Here is a 27,338-nt window from a genome sequence, read left to right as displayed (position 1 = left end):
AGTGTTTGCCCTCTATCATGAACCGGAGGTATTTTCTGTGCGCTGGCAACATTAAAATATGAAAGTTATGCATCTTTCATGTCCAGTGTTGTCATGTAATCTCCCTGTGATAGCAGTGGGATCACTTCCTGTAAGGTCACCATACGAAACTTCTGAGGTTTGACAAACTTGTTCGCTGGGCGCAGATCTAATAGAGGGCGCATGGTTAGATCCTTTTTGGGTACAAGGAAGTACACTGAATAAATACCTTCCATTACCTGAGATAGAGGCACGACCTCTATGGCTCCTTTTTCCAGCAGTTGGTCCACTTCTTGGAGAAGGATGGCGAGGTGTTCTGGTGTCATGCGGCGTCCCCTCGGGGGTCTATATGTTGGGGAACTGTTGAACTCTATACAGTAGCCGCGGGCTACGGTGGAAAGTACCCAGCGGTCTGATGTTATTCCCTCCCATGCTGGAAGAAAGGATGTTAACCGGCCCCCGACCGGCGTTGCATGGGAGGGGACGCGAATCTTTGCGTCACTTGGTGGTGTTGTTGGCTTGGGAGCCTCTGGGGGTGGAACCCCGGCCTCTTCCCTTGCCACGACATTGACCCCTCTGATTGTACTGGCCGCTATTACTCTGGTAGTTGCTGGCAGAGTACTGTTGTTGTTGGTTTTGTTGCTGGCGTTGTCCACGAAAAAAGCGCTTATTACCAAATCCCCGCCTATTAGGGGGTGTAGAAATTTGGTCTAAGGTCTTTATAGTATCAAATTCTTTTTTCGCGTTCTCCAGCGCGTCATCCACTGCTCTCCCAAAGAGGTTGGATTCCTCTATGGTTTATTAATAAGGGATGCTTGTGTTTCCGCCTTAAATCCGGAATTGCTAAGCCAGACGTGACGCTTCAGTAAAATTCCTTGTACCAAAGTGCGGCCAGCCGTCTCTGCTGCATCGAGGGTATTCTTGACGATGCTTTGATTGACCAGAGAGCCCTCGTTAACTGTAGCCAGTAAACGAGTCCTTAGGGGTTCGGGAGCTTCTTCGATGTCCTGTCTGAGCTTAGCCCATTGAGCATCGGCGTAGCTCGCCATTAGGGTATTATTATTGGCGATTCTGGTAGAGAATGCTGCAGAGGTGGTGATTCTCTTGGCTATGGCATACAGCTTCTTCCCCTCTTTATCTGGGGGCGCCTCGCTAGTAGATAGTGGGACTCCTGCCCTTTTTCTGGTGTTGGTCACGACCAGGGAGTCCGGGATTGAGTGACCCTTAATGTATAATGGGTCTGATTGAGAGGGAGAGAACAGTTTCTCAATCCTCGGATTGACCCCTCTCACCAATGCAGGAGTGGAAAGAGAAGGTGTAATGCGTCTCTTAACTGAGGCGAGGATAGGTATAACCTGGCTAGCGGGGGGTTTTTCTTTGATGATCCTCTCCACAAAATCAGTGTCTGGGGTGACGTCTCCAGTTTCGATTTCGAAATGCGCTGCTGCCTTCTTCAGCAGTGCATTGAAGGTGGGTTGATCATCGACAGGCGAAGGGTTCTTGACTGGTGTAGTTTCAGTAGACCTGATGACTATACTGCTACTATACTATGACTATACTGCTACTGCCTGTGTCAGTCTACCTAGCCGGTGACTGCCAGGGATTTTGGTCGCCCTCGTCTGTGTCTTCCTGGAGTCCTTCCTCACATAGGTTAGTTTCCTCGTGAAAACCTTCCTCTTCTTGTTGGTCCTCAACATAGGTGAACTCGTCTTCTTCTTGGAAGAAGGTGTCTTCCTCAGTGGGATTGTAAGAGTTTATGTCCTCCTGTATGGGGTTATAAAACTTCTGGTATTTAGCCCTTGAACTCTCAAGGGGTGCCTCCCTTGGTCTCTTGGGCGCCCTGTCTTCTGGGATGGACATGAACCTATCTAGTTTGTCCATACAGGTCTGGAACCTTTCAAAGGTCCACTGAGGTCGGCCAGGACGGTTTGGGAAAGAAAAGGGGGTTTCTTCCTCCTGTAATTGTCTGGTTCTGTCCCATAACGTCGAAGAAAGAGCCTTCGCCTTCTGAGTAGCCTTCTTGCTGGCTAGGGCCTTCCGACGGCGTCGGGAACTGACCTGATCTGTTTTCCGGCGCCTTCGGCGTATCTTTAGCCTTGTGCGCGGTTTTCGGCGTTTCACTCGCCGTACGTCTTTGGCCGTCCTTAGATGCTATGCGCGCGAGGCTTTCGGCGATCATTCTCTCTTCCGAGGGATCGGTCGCCGTCGCGCTATGGAGCGTCGAGCCTTTGCTCGTCGAGTCATTGGTCGTCGAGTCCTTGTTGGCAACGTGAGCTCTCTTGCGATGCGTGTCGCTGGAAATTTTGGTGTTAGCGCCCTTATTTTAAGAGTGCGCAGTCGCCTGTCGCGGAAGCGGTGGCGGGGAGGGCTGACGACCCTTACGGTCGGTGGAAGACGTCGGTGGGCTTGGCGTCCCCATTGGCGCTATGGCTGTCTTCGTCTTCGACGAATGTGTGCCTGGGGGTATGTGCTTTGGTGTTTTTCTGTGTGCGTCCTTGTCGCCGGGGTGTTCATCCCCATAAGCTGGGCGTGAGCCAGGCTTGTCGGGGCCGGGGACGGACGAAGAGCGTGAACGCTCCTTTGAGAGGTCTACAGCCTCCGTTACGGGGGCCGTGTAGTCACTGTCCTCGTCACACTCGGCGGCGGCTGCAGCGGGCGAGGAGTCAGGCCTAGACATGGCGTAGGTCACCCACCTTTTGACCCTGCGATCCTTTAGAGTTTTGGGCTTCAGTAATTTGCAGGCCGCACAGCCGTCCTCCTGGTGATCGAGGGGTAAGCAACGGTTGCACTGTTTCTGCTTATCCTTCCAGGTATATTTACCCTTGCAAAGCGGGCAAAACCTAAGTGGCGTCCTCTCCATAGCTGAGGGTAATAGGTGTGACTACGACCTCGAAAGAGAGGGAGGGGAAAGAGAAAGGCATTCTTAAAGAAAAGAAAGAAAGACCACAAAGCCCCACTCTCCCTACTGTGTATGGCCGGCGAGGCCAGGCCATGTGTTCGGCAGCGCCGAAGGATCTCCTCCGCTCGTCCTTCCGTCGAAGATCTTGCTCGGCGGAGAAACGGCTCTGCGTCGAGGGAGGGATCTATCGTTATTGATATTAATAACAAACGACCAAAGGTCGAAGAAACTATTTGGCAATGTCTCTCGAGGAGCTCCGCATAAAGGCGACCAGTAGCTGGGCGGAAAAAAACAATCTGAGGGACCTCGACGCGTGAGGGTTTGTGGGTACAACGCCCGTCACTATAGGGATAGTGTTACAGACACGCCTTGTCGATGTCCCCTTTTCGACTACGAAAAACAAAATGCAATACTCTGCAGTGACCACTGGATGTCGGACCTATGCACAGCATGTGATTCTAAGCAGATTAACAAACATCAGAAATATATATGCACGTAGTCCTCGGTAGAGAACACAAGTGATATTGAAGCATAGTAGTGAAGTATAGTGTATAAGGATGTGAACGTAGGCCATAGTTCCCGAAGCGAGAAGTGATGAAGCATCACCATATTTAAAGTGAGGCCTCGTATATTGCAGACCCTGGTGAAAGTAGCAGCGCAGTATGGTAACAAGTCCTGAATCTTCTCATCCCAAGCCCCAGCAGTGAAAACGAGCACAGAGGCTTGCCAACATGTAATTGTATTAAACTAGGGGGCTTGCGAGATCAGAAAGGAATGTGAATGGCCAAGCAGGGGCAGGGCTGCGCCCATCCTGCAGGACAAACTCATGGGAGCCTCGGTAAAGGTCTTGAGCTGCCAAAAGGCCCGGTGTAGATTTAGGACACTAGCGCCCCCCTCAGGAGACTGGCCATCCCGTTTGAACTCCAAGACTCCCATAAAGCAGAAGACTTACATCCATCAGAATTTAGCTTAGTGTGGTCCTCGAGAGAACTGGGAGAAGCTCGGAGGAGCAACTGATAATGGAGGGAGCAAGGAGTGAAACATTCCATGATCAGCGGTACAAGGAGCAAGAGATGATGCCAACACATTTAGTCCCACGACCGTGGGAGGATGTGGGGGAGGGGGGGTGCGAACCTGCATATCTGGAATCAAGAAAAGTACTCCTTAATTCTGAAGGGCCGATTTGACCTCGGAGGTATCCACTGAGCTCATGTCAATGACCAGGTCAACATCAGGTGAATAGCCCCAATGGAAGGGTAACATTCTACAAGGTCTGCCAATCCAGTAGCGGGGAACCAAGATGATGGAGTAGAGGAACCATGTGTTAGGGGGCGGTGGTAGGTTAGAGTGCGGCCAATCGGTTGAGGGAATATAGGGGATTGGTAGTATGTACGTAGGTGGTAGCCAATGAGGGTGGGGCATTAACACTGTAGGTTGCTTACGTCTAAACTGATTATTTCTCGCCTTAAAAAATAGTGACTGCTTTGACCTGAGCTCTGTCAGTTTGGTTCTACAGGATCTTCTGCCACCTTTTTCCATTCTGTATACAAAATAAACCTGGTTTTCCTTGCAAAGTGGTGCACCAAGCTTCTTTCCTCATAGGCGGTCTGCCTTACAACATATATAGAGCAACAGGCAAAGCCGGAAAAAGATAGCTAGAAAAAAAGACTGATAACTAGCATGAAGAGGTAGACTGATAAGTGCAGAAATATTTAAAAGAGCCTCAAAAGAGATTCTGAAAGGGGCACCCAGGCATTAATTAGGTTTCAGGAAAATAAAAATGACAACATCCAAAAAATTTTGAACTATGTTTATCTAAAATTGGTGAAATTTAAACTGTACATTTCAGGCAGCCTGTTGAATTGTTGTAAAGCACAAATATAATGATTTTTGGAAAAAGCGTAGATTCATTGTAAATTGTCAGAGAAAAATTAACATAAGTAGGCTCAGGGCAATACGGTTCCGATGAAATAGGGTGGACAAAAAAATGACTACGGTGTGTTATCAAAAGAGCAACACTCGATGGCATGCATTTAGCAAAATGACCCTCAATTTGTGGCACTTTACAATAAAATAGATTTAATTTGTCTTTAGTGCTTAGTAATAAAAATTCCAACCAATCACACTCACTTAAATTTAAAGGTATCTCCTAATTCTGTAGAATCCCCAGGTGAGATTTCAAACACACCCGAAAAGGGGTAGGGGTGACCACCATAGGCAAATTCTGAAAGAGAAAAAAGTACACTTATTTAACAACATAAAGTACCTTACTAATAAGCTATAGCAGATTTAAAAAAGTTATTCCTTTTATGAAAACCCATTGGGGCAAACTCGGATACAACAAATGTGTCCAAAAAGCAATTAAAAGTCCTGGAAATAATCAGTCTTTACTTACAGCCTCTCCACATTTTCTCTGCACCTTTTCTGAGACGCCAAGGCCCATTATAACAACATTAAAAGTTACTCACCACAGTCACTAAAGTACTCCTAGTAATCCACCCTTCTTCCATACTCTTGGAACTACCAGTGCGCAGGGGTGATGGGGCTGAAGCTAGCCTACCTTTCAAATTCATGTGTAGCGTGCTAGTGCATGTTCCGGGGCCACACTCTTCCCGGCACTGCTCCCAGTTTTGTCCCACCAGTCCCTTTCCACCCACCTAGGCCCTACCCAAACTGATATCTATTTTAGCAGGGAAGGATAAATGAGTATAAGGAGGGTGTGAGGGCGTGGGGTCTGTGGATTAGCAGTGCACTAATCACTATGAGTAACCCATTTACTCCTACGTCCTGTCCCCCTTCCTCCATGCCCTTGGGAGACTACATATAATTACGCTGGAGGGGAGGAGCCAAACAAGTTATAAAGCACTGCCTGTCCAAACCAGGCATCGTCCCGAGAGCTGGCATTAATCTAGTAGTGCCTGCATAAGGCAAGGTCCACATAATTGGCCATGGAAGCCACTTTGGATACTGCATGGAAGACCCTAGGAAGAGAGTTTCCAACACTTGTGTCTCGCCCCAATGTAGGAAACTATGCAGCAAGCAAAAGTTACCTTGAACGCCAATTGTCCTGGAGAAGCACCCCTATATAACAAAAACAGGAGCCTGGAAAATTGGAAGTCTAGTTCAATCTAAGTAAAACTTCAGAGGAAGGGTTAGAGAATCAAGTCTGAAGTAAGATCTCCTAGTTCACGTGAAAGCCTGTGACGAACTTCAGAAGGAAGGAAGTTTCCTGTGGACTACTTTATCCTTTAGAAGACTGCATATCTTTAGACAATGAAAGGGCTTGTAACCCGAAGGGCTGAGATACAGTCAATAAGAAAGCAGTTATCCACTCTCTTACCTGGTAACGTTCTTTCGATGGGATGGTGTGACGACGTAATCACAGCTGTGCTGCTTCGGAAAATCTTTCGGCGTCTGCGTCCTGCGTCGATGACGTTGATACGCCGTCCTCGAGGGCCTCCGTCGAGCCGACGTCACCAGATGTTATAAGTAGGACGCACGACCCCCGTAGTTTTTTTCCCAGAACGTGTGGCACCAATCAACTGCCAGTATGACCACAGAAAGCCTTGCGGAAACGTAAGCTGCAATCACATAAGAAATTCTGTAGCAGGGTAGGCAGGGAGGGAGCGATATGGAATATGTCGTCGGACCATCCCATCGAAAGAACGTTACCAGGTAAGAGAGTAACTTGTTCTTCGAGGGGATTGGGTCCTCTGACATATTCCATATCTATGACAGACTCCCAAAGCAGTACCCACGTAAGGAGGTGGGAAATGAATTTAGAATACACAAATTTAGAATGTCCAATCAAATTGCAGAGTAAAGGACCGCCTTGCCAAAGGCCAGATCCTGCCTATGGATAGAATCTAGGGAGTAGTGACATACAAAAGTACGGACCGAAGCCCAAGTGGCTGCATCACAGGTGTTACGAATAGGAACACCCCTCTGAAGGGCAGTAGGGGCAGCCATACCCCTAGTCGAATGGGCCCGTAAGCCTACTGGAGGGTCCTTACCCGCCAGGCGGTAACATTCCATAATTGCCAAGATAATCCATCTGGACAAAGTCCGCTTAGTCACAGCTTGTCCAAATGCCTTCCAGCGTAACCAATAAGGAGCTGATCGTCCACTCTGACCCGGGACATACGAGAAATGTAGAAGTTTAAAGCTCTCCTAGGATCCAACCTATGAAGCCTCTCCTCCTCCTTACCAGGGTGTGGAGGAGGATAAAATTCTGGCCTAAATTAAATTCTCACGCCACCTTCGGAATAAAGGAAGGACGAACTCTAAGGACAACCCTGTCCTTATGAAACACAGTGAAGGGTGGCTTAACTGAAAGTGCCTGTAACTCACTCACTCTGCGAGCGGAAGTGACCGCAACTAAAAATACAGTTAAGAGTTAACAGTCTCAAAGGGCAAGAATGTAAAGGCTCAAATGTAGCGCCCATTAGAAACTTGAGAACAAGATTCAAATCACAACCGGGCACCTGGAAAGGTGACAGAGGGAACACAGTGAGCCCTTTTAGAAATTGAGAAATTAAAGTAATTTTAAAATAAGAACACTCCTCAGACGAGCGCTTAAATATGGACAGCGCCACCAGGTAACCTTTAATGGTACCCACTTGCAAGCCCCTGTGGGCTAAAGAAACCAAAAAAGACAGAACCACAGGAATGTCACATGAAAAAGGATCCACATTCTTAACCCTGCACCAGTTGTAGAACTTTCTCCAACGGCAACGGTACAGGGACTTTGTTGCCGGCCGTCTGGCTGAAAGCAACACCTCCATCACCCAATCCTTATACCTCAACCTTTCAGAAGCCAAGCGTGAAGGTTGAGGGATCTGACCTCTGGATGGAGAACCTGACCCCCCCCCTCCCGTGAGAGCAGATCATCTCGGTAGGGAAGACGACGTGGAGGGCAGATGGACAAGTCGAGAAGGTCCGGTTACCACGTCCCCCTGGCCCATGCTGGAGCAATAAGGATCATCCGGGAACCGAACCTCCGTAACCTCCACAGCACTTGCGGGATGACGGGGACTGGAGTAAACGCGTACAGCAGTGGGAATGACCACTCCACCACGAACGCGTCTCCTAAGGCTCCTCTTGGAGGAAATTCCCGCGATCAGAACCTTTCACACTTCCGGTTGACACTGGAGGCGAAGAGATCCACTTGAGGGGTCCCCCAAAGGGCAAATATCTCCAGGAGAACCTCCTGAGCCAACTCCCACTCGTGAGAGATCGCGCTCTGCCTGCTCAGAGCATCCGCTGTCTCGTTTTCGTCTCCAGCCAGATGAACTGCCGAGATCGAAATTTCCTGCTGGATTGCCCAGAACCAGAGCTGCATCGCTTCCCTGCACAGAGGAAGTGACCCTGCCCCCCCTTTTTGTTGAGGTAGTGCATGGCCACTGTGTTGTCTGTCAGAATCAGGACATTTTTTCCTCGCACAGTCGGCAGAAAAGCCTTCAGGGCAAGCCTGACGGCCCTCAGCTCCAACAGATTGATATGGAGTCTGGACTCCGATGGAGACCAACGACCGCTGACTGTCAGCTCGTTGGCATGAGCTCCCCATCCCGTTAGGGACGCGTCCATCATGATCGTCACCTCCGGCCAGGGCAGCCAAAACGGAGCCCCCTTCATCAGGTTGCTTTCGACGGCCCACCACAGAAGGTCCTGGGCGACCGAGGGCGGCACCTGAACGGGGTCCGACATCCTGCCCGAGGACTGAGACCACTGGAGCTTGAGTACCCATTGCAAAGATCTCATCCGCAACCTGGCCTCGGGCACCAGAAGAATGCAGGATGCCATGAGGCCGAGCAATCTCAAGAACTCGAATGCAGGGAGACTCTGGGCATGTTGAAACTTGTGCACCATCTGCTGAATGTGATGAGCCCTCACCTGGGGAGGAAAACACTGCCCCAGGGACGTGTCGAGCACTGCTCCGATGTACTGGAGCCTCTGAGTTGGCGTCAAGTGGGACTTCTGTAAGTTGAGGGAGAAGCCCAGCTTGTGAAGGGAGTGGCAGGTGATGGACAGATGATCCAGCACTTGTTCGGGAGAGCGCGCCCTGATCAGCCAATCATCCAGGTAGGGGTAGACCTGAATCCCCCTTTTCTGAAATACGCTGCCACCACCACCATGAGATTGAGGAAGACCCTCGGGGCGTCGGTCAATCCGAACGGCAGGACCCGAAACTGAAAGTGCGAGTCGCCAACCGCGAACCTCAGGTACTTGTGCTTGGGATGGATCGGCACATGAAAATAAGCGTCCTTAAGGTCTAAAGACACCAACCAGTCCTGAAGTTGAAGGGCCTGGAGGACTTGAGAAAGAGTAACCATCTTGAACTTGTCCTTCCGGAGGAGCTTGTTCAAACCGTGCACGTCCATGATGGGTCTCAATCCCCAGTCTTTCTTCGAAATAAATCAATCAGGGGAATATCATCCCTTGTTCCTTTCCGCTACAGACACCAGTTCTATGGCGCCTTTCTCCAGCAGGGATTGAATTTCCTGCGCAAGGAGCGGATCCTGACTCTTCAAAGAGAGATTCCCTGGTGGATTGTCACGAGGCCTCTGCCAGAAAGGAAGACAGTAGCCGTGGGCTATGATCTTCATAACCCACACATCTGAAATAATGGCACGCCATTCTACGGAGAAGCATGGGCCTCATGACTGAGCTGAAGCGGCTGCGGCAGTGTCTGAGGGCAAAGAGGCAACTGCTTGCGCGGCCTTGGCACCTCGAGTACCTTGTTTACCACCTCTGGCATTCCTACGGTTGCCCCTTTGACTCGCAGCTCCTCTCGCTCTACTAAAGGATGAGTAATAACGAAAAGGAACTTCCCCTCCATTGCTGTCCCCTCGGACGAAAAAGGCGGGAGTTTGGTGGACTGCAGCGCCCAACAACTTCGCTGCAGCTTTCGAGGTCTGCAACCTCTCAAGACTCTCGCCAGCCTTGCTGCCAAAAAGATGTACACCATCAAAGGGGATGTTGAGGAGCCGGGCTTGCACATCCGGAGCAAAACCCGACTTCCGCAACCACGCAAACCTGCGCAATACGGTGCTCGCCGCCATGGACCGGCTGACACAATCAACCATGTCCAAACCCGACTGAACGGATTCACACATGGCATCCTTGCCATCATGCCCAATAGCAAGGAAACCATCGCGTTCCTCCCCTTCGGGGATATGATCAGCCGCTAAGGAAATGCAGTTCCACAGAGTGTGCGTGAAACGAGACAAGGTACAAACAGTTGGCAGCCTGAAGCGCCATACCCCCCAGAAGAAAACACATTCTCCCAGCCGTCAAAACATTTGTCATCCCCATCAGGAGGGATGGTAGGGTACACCTGCTTTGCGGGTGCCGTAGCCGCCAGCACAACAAAACTCTCCGGAGTAGGGTGCGTTGTCAAGTAGCAGGGGTCAGCACTGGCTGGGCGATATTTCTTCAGCAAGGACTTGCTCATTGCCGGGAGACTCTCCGGAGCAGTCCAAGCCGCAGCCACCCTTCTCTGCAAGGCCATATGGATTGGCAGCACCGGGTCAGTTGTCAGTTGGAGGACCTTGGTCCAAGATATCAGTCAGGTCATCCTGCTGAAAATCCCCAGGGGGGGGGGGGGGGGCACAGACCAACCCAGGTATTCAGTGACCCTCGACATGAGGTGCCGATATGAAGATTCGGCATGCGTGCCAGGCTCTGGCCTACCAAACTCCACCTCCGGAGAGGTGTCCAGACCACTGGCGTCGTGCAGCGACTGACGCAGGTCCTCAAGTTGACGGTGACCAGAAACAATGTCATCAGGAACCTCACCTTCCTCAGACCCCTCCTCCACCTCAGAAATATAATCCAGAGGCTGGAAAGAGGGTACAGAAAAAGGCACAAAGACATGTTTAGACTTAGCCATTGCCTTTCTGGGGGGTGCCACCGTGCCATGGGGTACCTCCGACAAGGCTGCCTCGAAAGGTGTTGAGGGCGTCGACGGAATGGGCGTTGACGTCGAGCGCCGTGCCGGCAGCTTCGACACAGGCCTTGAGGGCAGAGCCCTGAGTGTGTCTCTCGACAGCCTGGGTGCCGATGACGTCGACGACTTCCTCGGAGGCGGAGCCTCGAGAGAGTCAGTCGACGACCTCAGCACCGCCGGCGTCGATGTCTTCTTCGAAGACTTCACAGAGTCTCACGGTCTCAATGGTGTCGAGGACCGGAACCTGGAACGGGCATGCCTAGAGCGACCATCCTTGTCCGACCGGGACCTCGAAGGCGCCCGGTGGTCGCGACGACTGCTCGAAGGCGGACAAGTGTTGTCTCTAGCGCGGCCTCGACTGGTGTCCTCAGACGGCGCAGCCGGACCGGTGCCCTGCGATTGAAATATCGCCAACATCTCCTTTTGGAACGAATTCCATTCCTCAGGAGTGGAATGCTTGTTGGGACAAGCTACCCGCCGGCGGAAGAGGACAGGGAAGGCGACCTGTGACGGCGCTTCCTGGAGTGCCTCAAAGAGGCAGAGGAATGGCGGGACCGACTCCCAGACCGAGAATCCCTGGACTCACGATAACGATGCGGAGAGTCGCCCCTCGAATCGTCTGTGGAAAGACCAGTGGAACGCGACTTCCGGTGCTTGGCCACCTTACCGACCGACCGCTTCTTCTTACGCTCCCGCAAGGCCTTTGAAGTGGGCGATTGGCAGTCGACACAGTCGTCCAGATCATGGTCCTCCCCGAGGTACAAGAGGCAAGCGTTGTGCGTATCCGTCAGGGACATCTTGGACCCGCATACCCGACACTTCCCGGACTGCGGGGTGGGAGAAGCCGAAGACGACATATTCGATAGAAACGAAGCAACAGGTTCGAAGAACTGAAAGAATAGGATTCAGTGGAATCGAGGCGTGCCGAGATCTCCGAAGCGAACACGTTTGCGGAAAAGACGGTACTGAGGCTACGGGCGTTGTGCGTCCTACTTATAACATCTGGTGACGTCAGCTCGACGGAGGCCCTCGAGGATGGTGTATCGACGTCATTGACGCAGGACGCAGAAAGATTTTCCGAAGCAGCACGCTGTGGTGATTACTGTCATAGATATGGAATACATCGGAGGACCCAATCCCCTCGAAAAACATTTTTTTATCCGTTGAAGCCATGGGCTCAAAGGACCACGTTTAAGTCCCACAGGGTTGCAGAGCCCTAAAGGGGAAGGGGTGAGGTGGCGGGGAGTTGTGGATCAGCCTAAGCAGCCCCTAGATGGGATGCTGCCCGTACACTTGCAAGCACAAATAGCTGAGAAGTAAGTGCAACACCTATCTAGGACAACACCCATAGCCGCTAACTCTGCAATAAAGGAGCAGGGAAGACAGGGGATTAAGCTGCTTAGCTACACACTAATGGCAGGCGCAAGCTCTTTGCTCTTACACAGGTCTTACATGATCCGATTCCTGACCGCCATGAAGACCTGCATGTGCTCATCCGATAATCCCAGATGTGCAAACCTTCACTTTTCAGGTAGCAAGCCGATACTTTCAGTGAATGCTGGGAAAAGGGATGAAGACATCTCTCATTCTGAGACAAAATGTTGCTTCGCGAAGGCTAGGGGGTTGAGCTGACGAGAGGCTCTTGAGGTGCAAGAACAAAAACCTTGCCAGACACCACAGGATACCACAATCATTGATGCCTAGCTGTGTTCCTGACACTTTCCAAGTAGTCAGGCCCACTCCCTGCCAAGACGCGTACAGGAAGCACTGCACATTTCTGGGCGTTGCAAACTGATCCATTCCCAAACAGCTCCTCCACCACTTGAGGGTGAAGCTACCAAACATAGTTCTCGCAAGACCACCAGAGTGATTCTACTTCCTAGAGAGGTGCATCATCTGGAGAGTAATGTTGTCTAACAGTGCCTGTGCCGCCATTCCTACCACTAGAAGAACCAACTGCAAAGATTTTGTGCTGCCCAGCTCGCTTAGCAAAAACATTGTTGTGTCGTCCATCAATCACTACATCACCTTACTATAGTTTGGAGTAAAGCCTTCAAAACCTAAGATCACCTGTAGCTCTGATGTGCCAAAATACTTCAGCAGGGAAAATAAGCTATGGAGCTCCATCCAGTTCATAGTCGCTACCCCGAGCTTAGCAAGGAAGAATCAGTCATGATTACTAGTGAGGGAGAGGGTTCTGCAGGCTTGTTCCACCAGCGAAGATCTCACTGCAGACTGCAGAATTTAAAGGACCGCCTCCTGAGAATGCAAAGATTAGGTCCAAATGGAAGCCAGATCTGTGTGCAGCTAATTGGCATTCTTGCATAAGGAACCAAGAGCATGCAAAAGACCACAAAGCCAAACAGTCTATGGAACCTCCAGGCAGTTGCCTGGTCTTGACTGAGGAAGGAGGAGCAATCAGAAAGAGGTCCTGGTTATGCTACTGTGTAGGAAAAACTCTGGCTCTCTCGCCACACGCCACACCATACCATACCATACCATACCCAAGATTGACAGGCTGCGCACACCTGTCAAGGACTTTTTCCTGGGGTTGACTGAACATCCCAGATCGAGCTTAAGATCCAATAGGAGTCTCACTGAAGCTGCTTCCTCCTCCCGACTGGCCCAACCCAAGCAATTGCCCTAGTAGGGGTAAATGGGCAGCCCCTGGAAATTAAGGAGGGAGGCCACTGCAGCCATCAGTTTGGTGAACAATTTGGGTGCTGAATTCAACCCAAAGGGCAGTACTCAATATGGTCATCTACCCGATGATGAAACTGTCACTGATGCCAATGAAAAGCAAACGAACCTCTGATCGAAGCTCCCAAAGTCAGAATGTGAAGGGCATTTATCCTGAAGATGTACCATCAAGAGCGAATTGCCCCAACAGAAGGCTGGCCGGTTCGGCACGAGTGTAATCACCTTGAACCTTTTTAAGGGAAGGGAGAGTTTGAAGTCTGGTAGACCCAGGATTGTATGCAGACATGCCTGTTTTGGGGATCTTGAACAACATGGAAAATAAGTCAGGGTCTCTTGCTAGGAAGAGAGAACTTCCTGGACCACACCCAGGTCCAATAACCTCTGAATCTCCTGAAGAAGCAGTGAAGGCCTGATCTGTGGAGTAAGGTGTGGGAGTGAGGGCTGGAACGGGAATGTGAACACCCCACCTCAACAACTAAAGGACCGAGGGGTTAGTGGAGCTAGCCCTCCAGGACTCAAGGTCGAGTAAGACTGGAACCCACTGGAGTGACATGATGGATCACACACAGTAAAAAAAAGAAAAACAAGGAGTGGGGACACTGCGGTTTTCTTGGACACCCTGACAGGGCCCATCCTGTTGTCTAGCTCTTCGCTCCTGAAAACACTTAATTCCACGATCTGGATCTTTGTTTCCCCTGGGAGGAGAGACATGGATTCTGCCGCTTGGTTAGCACAGGAAGAGACCTTGCAGTCAGTATGCTGCCCTCCTTTTTGCACAGCTTTTCATAGGCTGCCGAATTAACAGCCAACCCTGCCAAAAGGTACGATCCAGGATTTTATCCTGTACCACAGGATTGAATTTTCATGTATACACCCAACATGGACACCCATTAGCATGCTGCAAACTACTGTAGAATTGTGATCCAAAACAGACTGCATGACATGCGGTGCCACCTTTGCCAGCTCTGAGAAACTAAAATCCCCCCCTCTCTCCCCCTTCTCTCTCTCCCCCCTTTGGATCCAGATCCTCGGGGTGGACCAGTGCAGGAGGATTTTGGGGGAGCAGGGCTGAGCCGACCAATGGCGAGACGCAGCATTTCCCCTTTCCCATACTCCTGACCCCTCCTATTTTATAGGATTCTCCGATGTCCCCGACCCCCCACCCCCTTTCTACACAAACACTGGGCCAAGGTAGCGGGCAACAGAGTAACACGACTAACCCTTACTTACCTCAGTGAACATGTCCTGCTAATCAGGTCACGCAATGTCAGACACTTGACTTTAATCACAAATATTGGATACCCATTAGCTCTCCCCACACAGATAAAAGGCGGAACATAGAGACACACGCTGAGCAGGGTGGAACACGAGAAGCAGCAGAACTTCAGGGGGCAAAGGTAAACCTACTGAAGCAGAACAACGGATTGAGGGACGAGAACCAAGGGTAAAGGAACCCAGGAGTTCCCTGCAGGAGGTTGTTGCCTCCCAAGAACCGTAAGAGATACGTGGAGAAGGTCAAACCCGAGACAAGACGTCTGCATTGTGTTTCAAAGGTGCCTGCGACCCTCCCGGGTGAACGACAGAGTTGGGAAGGTGAGGCCAAGCCTGTGGTATTAACATAGACTTGTGAATTGAAACTGAAAACAAGAAAGGAATGCACACAGCCAGCGAGTTGGCAAGCAAGATTAATGACCAGTGTGCTTAGAGAAAGGGGCAACAACAATATATCTTACAGCTACAGGTGTGTGGATGAGACACGAAGGAAGGCAGACGAAACGAAGTAGCCCACTCTAAAGTCTCCATGAAAGGTGAAATGTTTTCTTCTAAAGCCACGAAGTGAATGAACTTTAAAAAAGTGTGATGATCAAGAGTGACCTTGGCAAAAGGGGAAGTGGGCAGTGAAAATGGAACTCTTGTGCTTATGATATTGAGCAACATAGACCAAGAAACACTGGGGCAAAAAACACAGGCGTGCAAGCTGAAGGGAAAGTCAAAGTGGTCCTACGCATTCTATAGTAAAAGCCTTGCACATTCCAAAGTCTTTGACACCAGGAAACAGTACAAGCCCGATCGATCGAGGGAGACCAGAGGTGTGGTAAGTTAGGGAAGAGAACACCTAACAAATTTGAATAAAGCTTGGGGAAGGGAACCACTACAAGTGCTGTGTTTGAGAGGGCTGAGCACAACAGAGGGAGACCTGCGTGAACTTTTGGTTGAACTGTGAAACCTTTTTGTTGAACTGTGAAGGAACTTTTGGAATGCTGAAAAAGTGACTTTAACGTGGAAGGCCCGGCGGGCCTCGATCCACGTTTTGAGCTCCTTTGTTTTGAGAACTTGAGCCAGAGTGTTTCATCCAGTCTACGGAGACCGCCAACATGGGGAGGAGAGCCATCTCAACCACTTTGATTCTTTATAATCCAACACTGATTTTCCTTTGCATACATATTCTCCTTTGCACACTTTTTGTATAAGAGATAGGACAGGCATTAGCTTTTGTTACTATAGGCCATTATGATGTGAGACTATAGGACTGTGTTTCCGTTATTATTTGATGGTAGAGACTACTCCCATCTTAGCCATAAGGCAAAGTAGGAGTTTTTCCAAACCCCGAGAATTGAATAAAGGTTTTACAAACTGTACCTTTTGTGCCAGTGTCATACGTGTGATACCATGCCTCCCTTACACAGCCCAGCTGTTCAGTAATCCCTCTTGTCCTAAGGGAACAATTGCTTGAATTCAGCTGGCCCTTCCAGAGCCTCTTATAGAGGAACCTGGCCTTCATTTGTAACATTGAGGATGAAGTCCCAGTGAAGTTGAATGTAGAGAGTCTGAAACCACCAACAAGTATAGTGGCCATGGTAGGACCCAAGACATGCCTTCTAAGAAGTGAGCAGCCTGTATGTACATCTACCCTGCCCAGGTTGGATTTAGCTTTTGCCAGAGCTAGCATGCCTCAACCAGGACATCTTTCTGCATAGGAACGCCTTTCCACTCTTGCACCTTGAGAGACAGGACTACCGACAGAACACCCAGATCAGTCTGTGGGATTTCTGCCAAGGATGCGTCCAGCACCTCGTGGAGGCCTGACAGCCTCACATGAAAGGCTCTTGCCGAGCTGTGGGGGGATATCTTAAGAGGGGCTCCACCTTGAGCTCTTGGTCATTTGTATTCCCTTGATCAGCAGTGTCAGGATTCCACACATGCAGAAATTGGTGGCGTCAATGGCGGGGAGGGGGGCAGCACAGAAGGCAGAGGCGCAGAGGTAGAAAAGGCCTGTGGAGCGTATGCAGTGGAAGTCACTGCCAAAGGCCAGACTAGACCAAAGGTCAAGGTTTATTAATGCCTTGGCTCAGTGTGGCCCAGACAGGTGGGGTTGCAGTAGCATGTCCCGGATAATATCGCACAAGCAGCCCTTCATTGAATGGGATTGCATTATTGCCTGGGACTTGGCTAGGACTATTTTCTGCGAGGGGAGATAAAGTGGCTCAGGAAGAACAAAGTCTCTAAGACCACCAAAGTGGGTAGCCATGAAGGTTTGCGCATGAGCCGTGAATCCGAAAAGACTAGCGGAAAAGATGCTTGTATCAGGCCTGACCACTGAAGCGAGGGGAAGTGAGCCTGCTATGAGAAATAATAGCTTCCCTGACAATACAGATGACCAAAGGCCTTGGGGTCTCCAGGGATGCCAGCGATGAAGGGGGGTTTTGGGGCTTCAGAACTTAACCATTCTTTTGCAAATCTAATAGCCATTGTGCGAGCCTGGGGGGCAGAGGAAATGGGCAACTGTTTCCTGTTTTTTTGGTGCCTTATCCGACATCTTGTCATAGTAAGACTTCGATGAGCCCCTGGATTTGTGCTTATGCACTTTGGGTCTCGACTCTGGTCTGCTGCGTCTTTTATTCACTTAGCCCCTTCAAAGGGAACTTTAAACTCTTGCCTGGTTTCAGCTCTTACTTAGGATCCTCTGGTCTCAACCAGCGTTAGCCCGCTATTGGGAAACTTGGTCAGGTCATGCTGGCTTTAGCCCCATGAAGGGCATCATCTGACTTGCATCTGACTTTAGCCCCAGAGCAGCAAAACTTCATGGTCAGTCGGAATGGTCCAGGCCCGAGCAACCTCCGCCATGGTGCCCTAAAGGAAGGAAGGCTGCTTACCTGTTGTCGGCACTTGCTGTCCAAGAATTCATGGAGGTGCTGCAGAAGAGGTCTGGAGAAGATTTACTCCAGCACTGTAGTTAAGGGTGAGGCCAGGGGCGATGCCTACAGTGGCATGGCTCTGTGCATTCATACTCCCTCTAGGATTTAAATTTGAAAGCAAGGGCTTTCCCCTTCCCCCCCCCCCACTAAGCCTTTGTTTGAAAATTCAATTGCTTGAACAGGCAAAACAAACTTTCACAAAAGGTGCATCAAATCAAATTATACCAAGCTCCGCGCCCTTATATGTTGAAGAATATTCAAGGTGAAATCCTTATGGTGTTCACAGATAAGATTAGGCAATCTATGGTTTCATCAAAACACTCTTTAGTTTTAATTAACAATATATGGTGTCAGGTTAATTCCACATGATCTCAGAACAAATGATGAATTTGTAACTGCAAGGATGAAGTTGTAGATCTTTATTGCATCAAATTAATTCCACAAGTTCTCAGAAAAAAATAATAAGTTTATAATTGCAATTCAATGTGTTGTTCCTCTTGAATTCACCATTTACACTGTCTTTTTCAAGTCACTTTATATTGTTAGTATATTCCCTCAACACGTGTTTCTCCAGATTATATGGTCTGGTTCCTCAGGAGGGTTCTTAGATTTAAGTGCTCGAAAGATAAAGGGCAGTTAGGGTAGAAAGAAGAGGCATTGGTATATATATTTGCATGCAATCTCTTCAGTAATTGAGTTTTGACATTATTGGTACTTACTATTTTGTTATTGTGCTGAAGATTGGTAAGTATAGAGTTATCCAGTGACCATAATTTCGTTCCTTCTATTCATATGGGTCAAACACTAACATATTCAGTTATATCCGTTCAATGTATATTGCTTTCTGGAAGGGTAGTCTATTTGGAGAATAACATCAGTTAGTTCCCATTTTTTATAAGCAATTTGCTATAGCTAGTATATTCCACAAGTTGGTGATCTTATCTGTCCATATCTTTGGTCCTAGTTGTGCTTGTATCCTTCTCTGGCCTGTGTGCCTTGCCGTGTGTGGGGCTGGTGTGCCTGTTCGAATATTTACTTGTTCGTGTTAAATTGATCTGTGTTTTCGCGGCTAAGGGCGCGATGACGTCACCGCGTAGCCGCCGCCATATTTGCGTGAAGACGTCATCGCGCCGCCGTGGCTGCCGTGACGACGCCGCCACGCTGACAGTGTTGTCCATTGTCATTAACATATATTTACAACGTTGTAGGATTGTGTTTGTAAGAACAGTAAATCTACTGTTCATACAAATAATTGATGTTTTATAACACTGTTTGTTGAGGAAAATAGTGAAACTGCCCAAATCGGATCAATGACATTATGAGATGGCCAAAATGACCACTTTTTTTTTTAAATGGGGTGCTGTGGGTGGGGAAGTCCCCAAGAACCATAGTCTTCACCTTGACGCCGCTCCCCATCGCCTCGCACCCGCCCATCTTACTCTCTACTCACCCCTCTTTTACAGCAGTAAAGTGTCAGCAGACAAATTAGGTGAGAAGGCTGAAGGGGAAAAAGTTCTGGTTTGAAGGCAAAAGAGATGCCTCTATAAAGGTGAGTGGTGATAGATTGAATGGACAGTGCAGTGAACATAAAAAGGAGGTAAAAATAAATCTACTAAAGCAGGCATTAAGAGAAAAGCTGAAAGTCAAGAAGATGCCAAATGTGGAGAGCGAGAAACAAGAAGACCTGTACTAATACTTCAATCATTGTAAAACGTGCATCTAACAATAAAAACCATTAAAGTTAAGCGTCACATCATAGATCCATCATAGGTCATAGATCCACTTAAGGTTAAGAACATTAACATCCTTTTAAACCCAATAATTAATCAAAAACAGCAGAAATGACAAGGCACACACATCTCTACAACTGCAAGTTTAACCACGAAACTCCATACCCCTATAAACCCAACCGTAACACTCACTTGAACTATATGCCATTGATGTTACCCGCCTGATATTTAAAGTTAGTGCAAAGGTTGGATTTATAGAGGTATGGAGTGAGTGCAGATTTTACTTTATCAAAGTAATTTATTTTTTAATAAAATGTTTTTTTTTTTTTTAAATGCATTTCAGCATTTTTTGTGGGGTGTATAACAAATGCGTGCAAAGTGTATGCCGTGTACATTTATTCGCTTATGACCTATATATTAGTCATTTGGAATAAGTTACCTGTAACACCTGTTCTCCAGCATCGTTATCTTTCATAGATTCACATGCTGTGAATATTCCCTGTCGTCAAGCTGGGAATCCTCGGTAACAGCAGTTTACTTTTTTTAAAACTGAAACTTCAGTCAATTTAGTGCTCTATTACAGGCATTTGTGGGTCATACTGCCCTTAACCAATAGGAAAGGCTCCCTGAGCTACACACCCATGGTAGCGATTTTCATAGCGCACAGAGTAGCAGTATGAGCCAAGAAAAGCCCGAGACGAGGGCCAGAGGGTTGCATGTGAATCTATGAAAGACACCAATGCTGGAGAACAGGAGGTAAGTAACTTATTCCTTCTCCAGCATTGAATCTTGCATAGATTTGCATGCTGTGACTAGATTACAAAGCAGTACCATATAACCATACCGGGCGGAGGCAAGCTCCTTGTAGCAACACTCACCACAGTAGACACTCACCTTATGCAAACAGATTATATAGAACCGCCTGCCCGACTCTGGACTCTACCGCCGAATCCCTGTTGATTCAGTAACAGGTAAAAAAAAAAAGTGTGGGCAGACCTCCATGTTGCAGTCCTGCAGATGTTCAGCAGGGAAACCCCTGAGAGGAATGCCACTGTGGCGGCCTGAGGTGCAATGCCGACAGGACCTTGGGCACAAAGAAACTATTAGTACGTAGGACCACTGGACTTGTGGAAGGCAAGATAGGGCGTCTTACAAGAAAAAGTTTGGATTTTGCCAACTTTTCTAGCCGAATTGATGAAGACCAAGAAGGCAGTCTTCCAAGAGAGAAACTTGAGTGAAGCCTTGTGCAGCAGCTCAAATGGGGGACGCATTGCGGGGGACGCATTAGTCTCAACAGAACCACATTCAGCTCCAAAGCCTGTGCCAGCATTTGGTAGGCAGGAAAGAACGAAAGAGGCCATGGAGGTACTCCTTGACAAGCCGGTTAGACCAAAGTGAAGACACGCAAGAAGAACGGGTGTACCAGGAGACCGCTGCAAGATCCACCTTGATGGAGGAATGTGCCAAGTCCTCATTGCCTGAGCTAGCATGGGCCACCCCATTTGCTCTTAAAGCAGGGGAGCATAGATGGGGCTCGGGCTTGCGCCAGAATGTTTCTGCAGTCTTGAGGCAGTGGGATGGAGCCGCAGTCTAGGAGCACATGAGACAGACGCCGGGTTCAGCGAGGCCAGGTCATGATGGAGAACTGCACCCTCGTCCCTGGGTACTAGATCTTGCAGAGGAGGAAGCCTCCTTGAGCGGCAGAGGCCAGGGACAGGAGGGCAGAGGGCCAGAACTGCATTGGCCAGGCAGGGGCCACTAAGAGCAGTCTGCACTGATGTTGTCAGACCAAATACTTGTGCCACCAGGGGTATATTTGGGAGGGTGGGGCGGTGTGTACAGGAATTTCCCCCCAGGGGAACGTGAATGCATCCCCCCAGGCTCTTTGAATGTGGGAACCTGCTGGCAAAAACCAAGCACTTCTTGTTCTCGTAGGTGGCAAACAGGTCAAACTCCGTAGTACCCCAGAGATGGAAGCACCGGAGGGGCGGAGATTCCTGAAGTTCGCACTCGAGACAGGAGCAGAGTTCCCTGCTGAGGGAATCCACCATGGTATTCTGAGCCCCTGGAAAGGTCAAAGGGAATGAGGAAAATGTGGCGTTTCAGTAGCCAGAGCCACAGGCTATGTGCACCAGTCGACAGAGGGACCTGGTGCCTCCCTCCTTGCGCACATAAAGCATTGTGGTGGTGCTGTCCGTAAAGATCCGAACAACCCAACCTCTGACCTGCGGGAGGAATGACTTGCGCACCCAAAGACAGCACAGAGCTCCAGAAGATTGATAAGTGTTTTCTCTTCCTCCTTCCACAAGCCCCAGCCATGAAGGTTTCCTCCATGCATGCCCCAGCCTTCCAGGGAGGCATTTGTCGTGACATTGGTTTGGTGAGGGGGCAGGCGAAGAGGAGCACCCTGAACCAGGTGAGAGCGGACAGACCACCATTGCAACGGCTTCTTGAAGTGCCGAGTCAGTGAAATCTTGTCCTCCCAGGAACCGGACACTTGCCACCAGTGTGCATCGATTAATTCCTGCAGCAGTTGCATGCGTAGCACGCAGTGTTGCAGTATGGGGATGCAAGAGAACATCATTCCCAGTAGGGGCTTCAGTTGGCAGACAGAGTTGCACCTTGTTGAGAAGGGCCTGAATGCTCTCCTCGGACAGGGTCACCCTGCAAGAGCGTGTGTTGAATTGTGCACCCAAGTAGAGAGCCCGCTGAGATGGGGATGCCGCCCACACCAGTCAGTATTCCAGTTAGGGATAGACATGTGTGCCCGCTCAGCGAAGATGGGCCAATACTGGAGACACTTAGTGAAAAGAAAATCCCCTTCTGGGTCAGAACCTGCTGCAGTGTTGCCTTTCTGAAAGTTTGAGCCTTCAAGAATTTGTTTAGTACTCAGAGGTCTAATATGGCCCTCCAACGCACTAATCGTACCAGCCTTGTCCTTGTTGGTCGTGTGGCATTTTCTCGATGACAGCAACAGATGAAGGTCCTTCTCAATCTTCTGCAGGGGATGAATGGTGGGTGGCCGCTTGACTAACTCCGGCGTGTGGAGCTGCTAGAGAAGGACCAGCACCTACTCGTTCATGGTGATGTTCTACATTCATGGACGAACTGCGACAGGCCCCCAACCCCACTGGGGTGTGGCAATGGGGTGGCTGGACCCGAGATGGGTCAGGTTTGTTTAGCTGGTTGGCCCCTGGTGTGGGAGCAGCCTAGTCTGCACGGATTACCCCTGTAGGCTGGCGACTTATTCCTGTAAGCATCTGACGTTGAGTAAGAAGGGGACTTGGGTCTAGGACGATTTTAACGTAAAATAAATTGTCGCAATGACCAAAAGTTCTAAAAATGCTACCACCAAAAGGTTCGAACACCAAAAGTTCGAACCTTTGGTGGTAGCATTAAAAAAATAAAAAATAAATAAACAGGGGCTGCAGGGGTGTCCTCCGCATCGCCCCGCTCCTTATACTTTATGGTATAGTGAGCATGGGCTGCTGGGGACACCCCTGCAGCCTTCTGTTAAATAAAAAATAAAAATTAAAAAAAAAGGACCCTGCAGCGCCGGTTCCTGATCACGAAAGTGAAAGGGAACTGGCGCTGCAGGAACCCACCGTGAAGATGAAGGTAAGTGGGGTTCGTTTTTGTTGGGGGTGTGGGTGGGGGGGGGGTTTATGGGTGTGTTGTGGGTGTGAGTATGTGTGTGTGGGTGTGAGTATGTATGTGTGTTCGCATGAGAAAGGTGCAAACTTTTGGTAGTTTGCACCTTTCTCATGCAAAAGTTTTGCCCGTGGTAGTTTCAGCCGCTGGCAAATCACTTGGATTCGGGGACTTGTACGATGATTATGGGGAATGCTAGGAAGGTCGATACTCCCATGTAGTTCTTGTGAAACAGGCCCCCACCCCCTCCCAAACACCCCATTGAGCAAGAGGGCTGGTACCTCTGTTGTAATGTGCCCAAGGAGCGTGCAGTGTCTGCATCAGTCTTAATGGACTGCAATGTTTCTTCAACCTTCGTGCTGAAAAGATCAATGGCACTGAACAGCTTATCGACCACTTTCGCTGAAACCTCAGGTCTGAAATTGGTAGCCTTGAGCCAACCTTGTCTGCGAAGTACTGTGCCATTCCCCAGCTGTAGTAACCAGGCGTCTGCAATGTCCGCAGATACTGATATTGTCTCCAGCTTCTTATCGTCTGATTGGAACTCGAGGATGGGGCCCACCTTGAACCAGAGTTCCCGGTCGCATCGTAATAGGATGACCATAGCATTGGCCTCTTTGATGTTTGTGGCGGCTGTTATAATAACCCTTTTGCCAAATGTGTCAATACCTTTCCCCTCTTAATCTGGGGGGACTGAGCAGGAAGAAGACAGGCTGACAGATCATTTGTGGGCCGCTACCAACACCACAGTGCCTAGGGTTGGTTGAGACCTAAGCTATGTAGGGCCCCGTCTGGCACTTTTCACTTGTCAAACCTCTGCTGCTTGGGTTGATCATTCTCAATAAGCAGTCTTCCCAGATGTCTTCTAGCAGGGGTATGCCAACACCAATGTTCAGTGTTGCTCCAAACGCTGGTAGAGCAAGCTGTATTTCTGCTCTTCAGCGGCCAGACCGAACATCTTTGTTACCCTAGACATGAAGGCGTGGAAAGATCTGATTTTGACAGGTGGAGAATCTCATTGGGAACCTCCTCCAATTCGCTGTCTGCCGGTACATAAAATTCATCTGTGCCCGTGTCCGTTGTGTTTGTGTGTGGAGGCTTGGTCAGCAGGAACATCCTCAGTTTTGCTGGTGCTGGCACCACAGGGCGCTGTTACCTCATAGTAGGAAGGGTGGGGGCAGATAAAGCACTTCCGCCTAGCTGAGGTGCCTAAGGGTTGGGTAACCTGTGCTGCAGCTTGGACACCAATGATTTCACAGTGTCCACAATGTCCAAGGACACAGGTGCAAGGGGTGCAGTAGGGGCTACCCCTGGTGAGACTGCTCTAGGAACGTGAGCAGGGGCTGCCTTGGGTGGAGGCATAAGCCGTTTGGGGCTGGAGGTCACCTCCACACGCCTCTTTGTCATCACAAAATATTCTCTTTGGACCTTCTAGGTCTGCACTGGGCTGGATAATATCTTCTGGTTGATTCGCTGCCAATCCCGCTCTCTCTGGGGGGGAATCCTAACAGCTAGTGGCAGACGGCAGGCTGGTCGTGGTAATGCAGCCAATGCCAATGGCTGAGACATCGTGCTGTAGTGATATAGTCGATTGAGCCAGTCAATTGTAGTAGTGAATCGTTTACAAATGGACATTGACAGGATTGATTTCGAGAATGGGGTTGTAGCCTTTGTTGTGGTAGTCGACATGATTGATTTTGGGGAAGACTACGGTGTTGTAGCCCCTGACTTTCGTGGTCGAAGACTGTGTTGACGGGGATGTCGACTGGCCATCTCTTGAAGATGAAGGCAAACGTCTGTCATTGACGTGGCTGACTGTTTCAACGATACATTTCTGCGTGGGTGATATAGATGAAGGTGTTGTATGAGCATTCTTCATGCTTCTTGATGCCTCCTCATGCGACCGGCACCTCTTACTAGAGGACGTATGCTGTGTCTGTCTGCCTTGCCTGAGTGAGGCATGACTACAGACCGAAGCAGAGTCAGAAGCCCCCAGTGTCCTCAAGCCATGCTACCAACCATCGGTGGCAGTCCCAGTGGTTTTTTCAAAAACGATTGGCAGATATCGCAATCCTACATGATGTGTGGAGAGCAAGCAGTAAAGGCAGTTATCGTGGAGATCCTGCAAGAACACATTCTTCAGCCTGCACGGGCGCAGGCCTTGAATAGACTTCTTGTTGGATTCAGCCATGATATAGGCCTCAACGCCAGTAGAGTGCGCACAACAAGAATCTGCTCACAGAGAAGACTGAAACCAACCAGAGAGAAACCTCCAGGCGTCACAGAAGCACAGGATCACAAGTGAAAAAGAACGCCAAATTATAGTAGAGATTTTTATGTGGACTCGAACACAAAAGAAACGTGGAGTAAAACATCTGAAGAAGGCTACCAGAGGAGGAGATAAGGGAGCCTTTCCCTAGAGGACAAAAACGTTACTGAAGTTTCAGTTTAAAAAATACATTGCTCTATGTTACCGAGGATTCCCAGCCTGACAATAGGAAATATTCACAGCATGTGAATCTACGAAAGATCCAATGCTGCAGAAGAACCTATCGCCTATGAGTGTATGATGGACGACTGAATTGTGTAGGGCGAAAGTGCGTGGCACCGCATAGCACAAGGCACATCAGGTTTGGTGTGAAAGTGCCTGGCATATAAATTGCACATGAGTGTTTGGTGTAAAGGCATATGAAATTCACATGTCTTAGACGACTCGTATACATATGAAAACTCACATTAAAGCATTAAAGCAGTGGTATTCAAACTGTATGCCGAGCTTCCCCTTCAGTAAAAATATTACTGCCGAGCCTGACCTGGAGTAGAAATATGGCATGGGGGCACCAGCACCAATATTTGCTATTAAAAGTAGTCACTGTAATACCTTTTTGAAGAACCTCCCCCCCTCATACCGCCCCCACAGGCATCCTTCTGACCCCCTAGGCCCACAGTTTGAAGACAACTGAATTAAAGTGAGGTTTGTATACATATATGAAGCGTGCAATAGCTTTAGATTTCTTAAATGCATGCAGTTTACATCTCCTATATCTCCAATATATATATGAAAACTTGCACGGAGACATGGCTGACTAACCAGTCGTCTCCTTCACCCATGTGACGATCACGAAAATGGACCCCAGTGGACCTTTTGCTTGATTTCGCAGGGTCGGAAAACACACATCCGAGGTGCCCAGGAGCATTTTGAGCACTTCATGGACTCTGTAAATGTACCTTAGCCGGAGTTCTGCCCCTTCATGAAAGGCAGGATGCCTCGGTCTTCAACACCAGGCCGTGAAGCGGAAAAAAGTATTTCCGAGCACCCTTTGCCGTAAGGGCCTGATCCTGATGGATACATGCCGCTCTATGTGCTATTTGGGGCTGAGACTGCAGTAAACACTTTGTAATCCCTCGCCGGCGAGATCCTCGTAGCCATTAAACTCGGCTGTAGAATCATGTGTGCGGTGGGGACTGCTTGCAGTGAGGGAAGTCCTGCGTAGTTTGGAATTGTACTTTGTAAATCTGTGAGAGCAGCAGCCGGGATTGTGGCTTGGCCACAATGCAACATCTTGACTGCGCGTTAGGGTGCGTTTGCCTTTGTTGTCAGACTCTACCAGCGTGGGCATTTTCCGGATGGCAGTACTCCTCAGCCCCTGTCTGTTTAGCACACGCCGCACTCTTAAAAGAGAGGCAAAGCCTTTTGATGTGCCCGTGCTCGCAATTGCAGTGTCCCTTCATGTTTTGAAAGGATACCAACAGCCCCTCCTATATGCTCGCTATCAGCTTGCTTCTCAAAGCTGGCAAATGACCCAGATGTTATGTTAAACATTTAGGAGATCAGATCATCAGCACTGTGGTTTAACGGACACACTCCTACATCTATTTACGAACAGTATTTTTTTAGGGGCAAGTTTTGTGTGAGTTTGTGACTCCATTTGGCATTGAGAGTCTCAATCTCAGTAGAGGTGTGGTATTTGACATACTTGGTCTGTTCATGAATAAACTGGCGAGGTTCACCTGAGACTCTGCCACCGAGTGCTCTTCAAGTCTTTGCTCAGCCTTCTACGACAATGACGGGCCCCCCCCCCCCCCAGGAACAATCAGATGGATCGGACAAGGGGTCTATTAAGGCAGGTATTAGCTGCTGGACGAAATTAAGTCCATGAGGCGTGAGGCCCAAGCCTCGGTTACAGAATTGAAGG

The 27,338-nt window shown here is 49.3% G+C and overlaps 1 protein-coding gene across 1 annotated transcript in view; it reads right to left on the bottom strand.

Annotated features, from left to right (window-relative positions):
* The window catches only part of DESI2 (desumoylating isopeptidase 2), a 350,188-nt gene that overhangs the window by 144,670 nt on the left and 178,180 nt on the right, over nucleotides 1-27,338 (bottom strand). Inside the window, exon 3 of the mRNA XM_069607968.1 lies at nucleotides 5,048-5,141. Within this exon, the coding sequence (XP_069464069.1) occupies nucleotides 5,048-5,141 (94 nt within the window). The remainder of the gene's footprint in view (nucleotides 1-5,047; nucleotides 5,142-27,338) is intronic.

The sequence above is a fragment of the Ambystoma mexicanum genome, chromosome 4q, assembly GCF_040938575.1.
Source record: "Ambystoma mexicanum isolate Mex_15411 chromosome 4q, UKY_AmexF1_1, whole genome shotgun sequence".
Lineage (NCBI taxonomy): Eukaryota > Metazoa > Chordata > Amphibia > Caudata > Ambystomatidae > Ambystoma > Ambystoma mexicanum.
Note: the sequence above shows the minus strand (reverse complement) of the source record. Positions and strands in the feature narration are given on the sequence as shown.